The 10802-nt window shown below is 40.0% G+C and overlaps 1 protein-coding gene across 2 annotated transcripts in view; it reads right to left on the minus strand.

Annotated features, from left to right (window-relative positions):
• Nucleotides 1-921: 921 nt before the first annotated feature.
• The window catches only part of GABRA2 (gamma-aminobutyric acid type A receptor alpha2 subunit), a 130773-nt gene continuing 120892 nt past the window's right edge, over nucleotides 922-10802 (minus strand). Inside the window, exons 9-10 of one of the 2 annotated variants that reach the window (XM_023515980.1) lie at nucleotides 7653-7832; nucleotides 922-1218 (exon numbers count right to left, since the gene is read on the minus strand). In XM_023515980.1, the coding sequence (XP_023371748.1) occupies nucleotides 922-1218; nucleotides 7653-7832 (477 nt within the window). The remainder of the gene's footprint in view (nucleotides 1219-7652; nucleotides 7833-10802) is intronic. The other variant, XM_012808084.1, reaches the window with a different exon arrangement.

Below are 10802 nucleotides of genomic sequence, written 5' to 3' on the forward strand. Positions count from 1 at the left end.
TGGGGAGTTTTTGGCACAATTTTCTAATCCAATTTGAGTGTTGCTCCACAGAAGCCAAACTGGATGCATTGTTCAGTCTCCAGCACCAAGAAAATTTAGCCGATCAACTTCAATACGAGACACATAACCTGGAAAGAGTAAGACACGTTTATTGTCTTTTTCGTTTTTTTAAAACTTAAAGTATTTCCCAATGATTGAAATAAATTGTAGGATTTCAATTATTACATTCAGAAAAACTCTGACGCTAAAAAGGTAAGGAACATGACATTCCAACAGTTATTAAGTTGTAGGCGTAATTAACATCCTGTCGGGGTGACTCATTATTGGAGGTTGTCATGGCTGTCATATGTACATGGCTTCAGACACTATACAGAGCAATTAAAAGCTGATTTCCAATCTCGTGTTTTTCCTCTTAGGTGTGCCAAGCTTCCAATTACACTAGCAGAGACTCTGAGTGCTTATGAAGGGAACTGACGCTGCAGACAGGACGTTCTGCTATTTAGAAGAATTCATCACTCAGTGACAACGTCCGTCACCTTCCCTCGGCTTTAGGCAGCAATAGGAAAGACTCCTATTTTGGACCTAACTGAAAGGGCCCATATGGGTGTCAGGATGCCCATTCTCATTGCTATTTGAAGGACGGGGAAAAAAAAAATCAGGTCATCTTAAATACACATTAAACTAGTTTCTATGGTAAATCTTTTAAAAAGGCAATGGCTCTTTGGGCCTGGAGGCTTTCTGTCTGCAGTTCCGTGAGTCAGCAAATGCAGGTCTCCATGAAAGGTCTACGGGTCAGCTGGATCATTATATACATACTGTACATGTGGGGCCACAAATTAGCAGTTATTAGTCGGACTGTACATAGCAAAACAAACCAAATTCAACGTTGCTATACATCCCAAAGATAATCTGGACCTAGGTTTAAGGACTGACCCCTAATACAGGTTCCCTGTTTAAATATGTAGCCCAGTAAACTAAATTAAATGTACCAAACAAAACCGGGAAAACTATTCTAGACATTCTGTCAATTTTGCTGACGCTGTTGAAGGTTTTCTTGGCTTCTGCGGGCTTGTTTTCCGGCTTCTTGTTGGGCTCTGGCGTGGTCGCGCTCTTGGAGATGGTGGAGAGAACTGGATCTTTTGAAAGATTTGGGGCATAATTTGCAACGGCGACTGCATAAGCATTGTTCTGTATCATGACAGAGGCTTTCTCTTTTTTCTATTGAAAAAAAAAATACACAAGAACAAACAGTGTGTGGGTTGAGCCAATTACTGAACGTTTTCCAAGCCCGTTCAAATTCTGATGAAATGTATCCTGTTACACAACATTACCCATCAGAACTGAAAAGAAAAACAGAATTTAGGAACATAAATAAAGGTATTTATTAAATCCTAAAACCATTCGGTTGAGGAACCCCCAGTGTCAAATCAATGGTATTTTCTAGGAGAATACTTTTTTTTGTTGTTTACATGGAAATAAGACAACTGCAACTTTTTCTTTTTTACTCTTATGCGTCACTCAGAATTTGCTGAATGTATGAATGAGTGACTAAGAATTTAGAACTATTTTAATAAGAGCAAAGGGCATTTGCAACAAATAATCTCAACATTCTAGCTTGGTAACAGAATTCCTTCCCATTTGATGTTAAAATCAGGCAGTAATGCTTTACTCAGAGGTCAGGAAACCATGACCTTAGCAAAAGGCAACGTACCAAATATTTAAAAGTAGAAAAAGAATGAAATACAAACTCTTGTATTTTTACCCAGCTGACTTCCAAGCTGTTTTACTTTATAATCTCCAGTTCAGGTATCACAGATTCTCATGTGGGTCACTGTTGTCTCCTGCCTGGACAAAGCCCTACTCCTCAGCCCTCTTTCAGCTTAAATTAATCTCTTCCAATTATTAGACACACCAGGGCTACAGGGATCTTTTTAAGACATAAATTGGATCATGGTCCTCTTCTGCTTAAATCTCTTAAACACCACTTCATGGAACTTGGATAAAAACGTTTCTTACCATGGCTTCTTTCCCTTGGTCATTACCCACTGGTCCCCCTGAAATAACATCAGTTTTCAAAATACCTTTGTTTTGGAGCCGGGCTTTTGGCACTGGCAGTCTCCCATCGCGGATGGCCCCAGCCTGGCGGGCCTGCAGTGCCCTCCTCCCACTCCATTTTTTCACAGGACCCTTTCATGATTGTATTTTAAATGTCATTTCCTCAGAAAGGCCATTCCTGACTCCTCTATGGAGCAAATCTTTCTCCCTGCGAACGCTCTTCCAGAGTGCCCACATTGGTTTCCAGCAGGGCATTTTTCAAAATGCGTCCATTTGACTGTAAGGCAGTTACTGGCCATCGGCCTTTCTCATCCAACAGCTTCGCGCTGTTCCTGTTTTGCTCCTCCCCTTTGGGACTTGGCCTGAAGCTTCCACCAGGCGGGCACACAGCCCATCCCTGACGTCCCGAAACCAGAAGACGGACACGGTGCTTCCCTACGTTTCCCTGTCGACATCACTATGTTATTAGTGGTCTAACTACAAAGAAAACTGAGCCAGCAGTGCATTATCCAAAACAGAGAGTAATGTCAAGAGACAGGTTTCTAAACAAATCAGCCAAGAACAGAATTTGGCATATCAGGTACTTGAACTAAGAATTCTCAGTGTTCAAACATGGTAAGAAAAGAGCCCTGAAACCCCAGGGGGATCTGAAAACAGGCCTGGGCTGCCCCTCCTTCATTCCCATGGGTCACCCTCCTCTGTCCCTGGCTGACCAGATATTCTCAGCACTCTCACTTGAGTATAAAGAAGAGACGAGAGATGACTATTTTGAACTTGATAAAAGCTATCAAACAACTCTCCATCTGTAATGATGAGTGTAATTCCCATGTTACAGAAGAGGGAGAGTCTGCAGTAGATAACTGGATTTTTGTTTGTTTGTTTTTTATTAAATCATAGCTGTGTACATTAATGCAGTCATGGGGTATAGTGTGCTGGTTTTATATACAATCTGAAATATTTTCACCCAACTGGTTAACACAGCCTTCATGGCATTTTCTTAGTTACTGTGTTAAGACATTTATATTTTGCATTTAGAAAGATTCACACGTACCCTTGTAAGACGGCCCATAGGTGTGGTCCCACCCATCGCCCTCCCTCCTGCTAAGGAGATGATAGCTACCACCTTTTGAGGTCTGGAATGTGTTAGGTTGAGAGTCAAACCCAGGGAGGCAGCTCTGACAAACCTCATCGGTGCCTGCTAAGTTAAGTTCCATTATTAACCCCACCATGGAAGTTTAGAAACGAAAGCTAAAGAAGTCTGTGGACTTGACCAGGGTCTCTAGTCCACCAAATGGCTGAAAAAGCTTGTAAACTTAGATGTGTCTGGCTTTTTAAGCTTCGACTTCTAAACATCAGGCTTTGTGACTTTTTGTCTAAGGAAGCTGTTAAAACATGGGAGTATCATTTCTCAAAATATTTCTGTTGGGGTTTATATCATGGGGCCAATCTTCAGAAAGGACTTTTTAACTCATATATAGGCTTTTGTGTTTATATTACTATTTCAACCAAACATACATATTATATGACATGATATCAAGTTTCCCTTATTGGCTGAGTTCCTGTGATCAGTTGAAGGACAAGGTGGGAGCCCTCTTGAAGCCAGGAGTTCAAGATCAGCCTAGGCAATACAGTGAGACCCTTTTCCCCAGCAAAAAAATAATGACATTAGCTGGACATGGTGGTATGTGCCATGCCTGTAGTCTCAGCTACTCAGAAGGTGATGACAGGAGGATCCCTTGAGCCCAGAAGCTCAAACTTACAGTAAGCTGGTCATGTCATTGAATTTGAGTCTGGGCACCCTGTCTCTTAAAAAATAAACGTTGTACTTATAAAGAATCTGTGCCTGAGGAAGATTTCTTAACATCTCCCTGCTTTAGTTTCTTGATAAAAGGGAGATAACAACACCCAAGCCATATCGACCTGCTGTGATAAAGAAATGAGCCAATGCACAGAATATATTAGGGCGAGAAACACACATCCTCCTAACAGCCGAGTGACCATCGCAGCTAGACGGGCTAGACACTGATTCCCGGGGTCCGAGATGTGCACCAACAGAATTCATTGTGTTCTGGAAGATGAAGACACAGCATTGTGTGGAAATACTCAAGGACGGTTTCTGTGAAAGTGGGACATTTGAGTTGGATCAGGAATTATGATTTAAGATTTAGCCACGTGGAAAAAAAGAAACATGAAATGTCAATGTCTCTGTGCAATAGGAGTCTACAGATAGAAACTTTGTACTAATTCTCATCAACATCTTCTTGACCCCCACTTGAATGCCCTTCAATTGCACACACAGTATATGCACAGGTAATATAGGTACAAAATGTTTACCAAACTTCAGAGCTGAGGAATCAACTAATCAGAACAGATCAATCAGAACATGCTGATCCAAATGAACACCAGCTGCAAGTAACCAGAAGGGGTGCAGCTGTGAGGACCAGCCACACACCGGCTCTACCTGTTTGTTCTGCTGCCATTTTTCATTTCACCCTAACACTGTGGACACTATGAAAAGCAGCATTAAAATAATTCTGATGCTTGTCTGTTTTATTGACTTGGTTTATAAAGAACAACATTTATCTTATTTTCTTTTCATTATTGAAACTAAAGTATATCCTCTGAATATACTGCAGTCTTCAGAGGGGCAATAGTTTGTTTGTTTGTTTGTTTGTTGTTTGAGACAGAATCTCACTGTGTCACCTTGGTAGAGTGCCTGGCGTCACAGCTCACTGCAACCTCAAACTCTTGGGCTTAAGTGATTCTCTTGTCTCAGCCTCCCAAGTAGATGGGACTACAGGCGCCCAGCACAATGCCCGGCTATTTTTAGAGATGAGATCTCGCTCTGGCTCAGGCTGGTCAAGTGCTGGGAGTAGAGGCATGAGCCACCGTGCCTGGCCCCAACAAGACAATAGTTTTGACTTCAAAATGCTCCCTTGGAATGAGGAAACTTTACTATTTTCAGGACCAGTAGTAAGCAAATTACAATAGCCATAAGTTCTATTTTTATTTAAGAACTCAGAGGCTTGCATCTCTAATTCCTTACCAATTTATCGAAAATAGGGCCTGGTCTCCCTGCAGTGCTATCTCATCTCTATTCCTACCTACAGCACCATAAGCTTTTCTGGATGAGACGCTGACAAAGTCTTGTTTTAAAGGAGAAAATAACTCCTCTCAGTTCATCTGAAAATAATAACCACAGTAAAATGTTCCCCTTTCATTTAAAATTAAAATCATGTGTCTAGAGAATAAGTTCTGTTGAATTCATGTTTAACAACTGTATAGTATTTTAAAATTGAGTCTACAGATTAAGTTCACATAATACATTAATTTTCTTTATAAAGCATAGATTTGTTAGTGGTAGTACCCATGAATATCTGCATTCTAAACCATCCCCTGAAAAATGTTACCCTGTCCTGGTCACTACCAACTGCTTTTAAAAAGAACTCTGCTGACATAAATTTTATAGCTGTGACCTCTTTGTATATCATGCCTGCCTGGGATCAAGCCAGACCATCAGAAGGCTGGATATTTGGACCAGATGATAGTGACCCTTTCACACTGATTTTATTTACTGTAAAAAAATAAAGACCCTTGAAGAGAAATAACTCAAAGAAACCTGTTGTTACATTAACTGTTTAAAGCAGTACTCACCGCTATGAAGGAATTTTTTTTTAATGCTCATATTCTTATATTTCTGCTGCTTTTGAGAACTATAAAAGTTCTGATAATTCTTACTACTTAATTTCCTACGGTCTAATCTAACATTGCATTTCTTCCTTAAGGGACTGAGATGGGCCACTTCATAGCATTTGAAGAATGAGGCCAGGGAAAGCCCCAAATATACACACATACAGACTGGGTTTCAGGAGTAAAAAGTAAAAAAGGAATGTTAAAAGCTGGGAATGGAATCAATTGGAAAGAAAATAAGGGAAATGAAGGCGACGTGACACTGATATTTTCCATCACTTTCAGGCAACCCTTACGGCTTTTGATATCTACACATGGATGACGGACACAGCGTCTCTCCAGAACTCTCCACCACTTCATTCCCTAGCCCCGTCCGCCTGCATGTCCCACAGGTAATAAAAACATCAAAATCCAGAAATGTACTCTGCTCCCTGCCCTCCCACTTCCTGCCAGACTCTGAATCCATTTGTGCTCTATAACCTGTAAGTGCTACCACAATCCGGTCAGGAAGTGTTAATTAACCCGCACTGGTTCCGAGTCACGTCCCTTTTTATCTCCTTTCCCTCTCCAGGCCAACGCTGACTCAGCCCTGAGTCACAACCACTGAGACACCACCGCCCACGGCTGCAGTCGGTAGCTCTTCTCCCCCGCTTGCCTCTGCAAAGACACAAGTCTGCATTTTCTTCACTTCTCTCTCTTTTTCTTTCACTTCATTGTAAGATCCTTGAAGGCACCGACTGGGGACCCCGGTCCTAGCACAGGCCCTGCTCAGAGCAGGCTCAGAAACACTGGCTTAAGGGAAAATGAATGGCGGGTACTATGACAAAAATGTGTATTCACATAGAAAGGGTAAGAGAATTTAGAAATAGACTCTAAATGAATGTTTTATCAGACTGATAGAATTGAATAGCTTATCCTACAATTCATTGTGTAATTGTTCTGAAAGTCCTCAATCCTGCCTTCTATAGGAGTGGACTACTAGGAACAAATAAAATAGACTCTAAATTAAAAAATAATACCCCTGGAAGTTGTTTTACATGTTTGAAATTCATGAAAAGGGGTGAGGACCTGACATCAACAAAATAAATAAGTGACATATTTTATATAATATCTGGAGGAAAGAATAGTGAACTATTTTTATTTTTTTGCAGTTTTTGGCCAGAGCTGGGTTTGAACCCACGGCCTCCGGCATATGGGGCCAACGCCCCACTCCTTTGAGCCACAGGCACCGCCCTAGTAAGCTATTTTGTTACACAGTTTGTTGACAGTTCATTTGTTACTAAGGTTGAATGAAAAGGGAATTGAACCCACATTAATTGATTTTCTATATACTGGAAAATATACTGGAACTATAAAACATAAAATATACTGGAAATGGGATGTTTCCCATGTTTCTAAACGATGTTTTCTAGGCTTCTGAAGATTTTAAGTTTATTATTTTTTTGGAGTCTCTGGGTATACATTTAAAATGTCAAGCCTGGAAAACTCCTGATGATAGAAATGAAAATGTCTTTTATCATAGTGTCAAAACGATGTTTGCTTCCCTTGAGTGGCAGAGAAAATAATGTGCTAGAACTAGAACAAATGTTCTAGCCAAAATCCACGTACAGACCTCTCCTGGTCCAGCAACCCAGCATATGAATGAAAATGACCATCACGTGGTCTCAGGGTTGGCAAGAATCTCAGGGACTGGGCTCTCATATTAAACACTAAATATACCAAGCTTCAGAGAAATCTCCAGTCCGCAAAGTGAAAATCTACATTTTTTTCCTGACATACCATGTTGCCTTTTTACAGTTATTGTGGCTACCAGAAAGCCCATTACTTGTAAAATAACAACATGCTCCCTAGTCAGATAATACCATTGTCAACTGTCTGCTAACCATCTTGAGAAAAGTGATCCTTACAGAAGATCGTTTGAAGGTTACACAGTCCATCCACTTCTCTGAATACCCTAAAGTCTGGTCTTGGATTAAACTGGGCCATGAGAAGGTTACACACTTGGCCCATATTAGCTTAGCTCCCTGAAGAACTGCTTTCCCTGAGTTGTGTGTTAATGGAATGCCTTCAGCTTCTATTGGAGGGGACTACAAAAAACATCAATATGAAATTCATTACCGCATTTCTTGGGGAAAATCTGACATTACTTGCTACCGAACCCAGCTTTCCCTGATAGAAAACCCACAAGATATTTTGTTTCTGGTCAAAGAGATTTCAGTGTAAGGTCTCAGAAAAGGTTTTCTCTGAGAAAGTGCTTATGTCCAATTTATTGGCCAATGAAAAATAATTCTGCCCTCCCCCAATGTGTTACTTGGGTCGTCAAGAAGCTTGGAATTTGAAACTCAAGTATTATAGCTATGGACTGTAGCTAAGGCGCTGGCCCAAAGTCGACATACTTGGTTTTATTCTCCTTCATCCTTATCTCCATTTTTATTTATATTTTATTTAATGATAATTTAAGTACATGCATTTTTTTTTGATAAACTGCCTGAAATTCTTTCGGAACAAGGCAGGATGTTAAAAATGCAAATGAATAAATAAATATACTGGAAATGTGATGTTTCCCATGAATTGAATAGTATGACTCATAAAACAATGGCACATTCTATAACATTTTGGATCTTATGATTATTCCAGTGTTTTAAGTAACTTATTATGTAGTGGTTTTTATGCCTTCTGTAGCCAGCGTAAATTCACCAATTCAGAATTAAAAATAAAAACAACCTCAAGGAATTAAAGAAAAAGAAATTTAAAGAATAATTTTTTTTTTTATTTAGCTCAATAAACTATGCGCCAGGTGCTGTGCAGGTAACAGCAGGCAGAATGATGAGTAAGGAAAACGATTACCCTTCAGATCTTATTAACCTAGTGGTAGAAAAAGATTTATTTACCAAAAACCCTCCTATAATATAATGAGATGATATAAAAGACATCTGTGCCAAGTGATTTGGAAACACAGGGTCAGGGCAGCAATGACATTAGTCTAGAAAGTTTTGAGACTAAGTAAAAGTAGATAGTTTGAGGACTAAGTAAGATAACTTCTTGCCTCAGTTAGGGGAGGAAGATGAGATATTATCGCAAGAGGGGCCTGCAGGGCTAAAGTCAATGAGTCAGGAAAAGACAAGGCGTTTGGGGAAATTATTGTGGCTTGTAACGGTTAGAGGAAGAATTTGGGCATGAACTTCGGGTCTATCTTCAGTCTTGGGTTCACCACTTATTAGATGGGCAATCTTGACCAAACTTGACTTGAGCAATCCTCATTTCTAACAGAGAGAGATACCCAGACACAAAAAGTAAAGGCATGATAAATAACAAAAAAAAACCTTCCTTATTATTCATCATGTAAACGAGCGCCCGAGAAAACTGTGTACTTGGACCACATCAGGCTAGATTTTTGAAGAATTGCCTTTAATGGTTCATTAAAGAACTGAAGAGTTAATGCTCCAATCCATATTTTAGACTGATAAACCTTTTAGGAAGGAAGACACAATTATGGATAGAGAAAAGTAAACAAACTAAAAATAATGACAGAGGTGAAGACAGGCTCTAAGTCATGTAAGAAGAACATGGACATGATTTTACATGATTTTATGACTAATCAGGTGTTGACAGATTCATCCAAGTTGCTGCCACATCAAATGAGGTTGTGTCATGAACCGAGTTATCAATTCCTAGGCATGGGTAGCAGAGAGATACAAACTCAATATAGAGCCTGTGTTTTTTTCAGTTGTTCCTTTCATTCTTTTCAAAAAATAAATGATATGTAGAGATTGAGGTGTCACATTCAGATAGAAATGTGTAGGGAAGAGGTTGGCTGTGTGATGCTGAAACTTACAGACGTGAGGTCTAGTTACAGACAATGACCCTGGCAAGTACAATCCCGGCAGGGGCTGCAGAGTTCGATCAGGTAATCCCTCATGAATTCATATCACATTTATTGGTCAGCTAATATCACCTTCTTACACTGTGCAAAGAGCAAGTGACTTGTTAAAATAAGTGTGGTCATGTGTATCCCTACCAGTGAAGGAGTCGAGACAAAGATATGCAGTTACAGACTAAGAAGGGAAAAGAGCAGGGGGCGTGCCCTGTGTTCACTTATGATGGAACCCATTCATTCTGCAGAGGGGGCAAGATTCAGAAGTTTGTGGAGAATTTCAATTTGCTCTGAGGATAAATAGGGATTATCCGGCTGTGAGGGGTAGGTGGGGAGGCAGCATGCTCAGTGCTACACATATTTCTGCAAACACTGTCAGTAAAACCCTTACAGTGAGAATCACACAGTGAATGAATAGTAAAAACAAAAACAGCATAAATGAAAGCCAAATTGACTGTTGAGGAGATAAACAAGAACAGATGCCAGGGAGGCTGGGTCCACCATGAACTCGAGCAGAGAATCTCAAAGCATGGAATGAATAGTGGCAGCTGCCAGGATGTGCGGGAAGAAAGCTAATACTCTGAGGTTTGTTTGTAGGAGGAAAAGAACAGGAAAAGTTTCAGAGTCGAGCCTGAAACAGAGTTCTGGAGGTTCAAAGTAGGAAGGTGGGATGGAGAGGCATTGATGAAAAATGGAAAATTATTCTCACATCTTAAAATGTGGAGGTTACTGACGCTGTTCAGTTCCAAGACAGGAAGGGGAAAGGAAGCCAGATTACAGTAGGTTAAAACTGAATTGAAAGTGATAGCATTGTAAGCAATGCTTTAAGAAGCTTGAGCAGAGAAAAGAGGGTAGAAATTGAGAATAGCAAAGGCAATTATATGTGATTTAGAAAGAGTTTAATTTTGCCTTGTGCTAAAATTAAGCATATTAACCATCTTTATAAGTGATAAGGAACAAAGCAGTTGGAAGTGTTTAAAAAATGGCTTTGAAAAAATAAAAGAAAAAAGCAATAACTAATAAAACAAGTTTGAGAAAGCGACTAGCAGCAAAGACGTCAAAAACGGAGCTGGAAAAATTTGAAGAGAAACACTGGGTCTGAAGGAAGGTTCTGGAAGAGCCTCGTGTTGCAGGAAGTGATACTTTTTGTATAAGGAAGGGCATAAAAATTTGAAGCTAGGGC

Source organism: Otolemur garnettii, unplaced genomic scaffold (assembly GCF_000181295.1).
Source record: "Otolemur garnettii isolate 467f Iridium unplaced genomic scaffold, OtoGar3 scaffold00083, whole genome shotgun sequence".
NCBI lineage: Eukaryota > Metazoa > Chordata > Mammalia > Primates > Galagidae > Otolemur > Otolemur garnettii.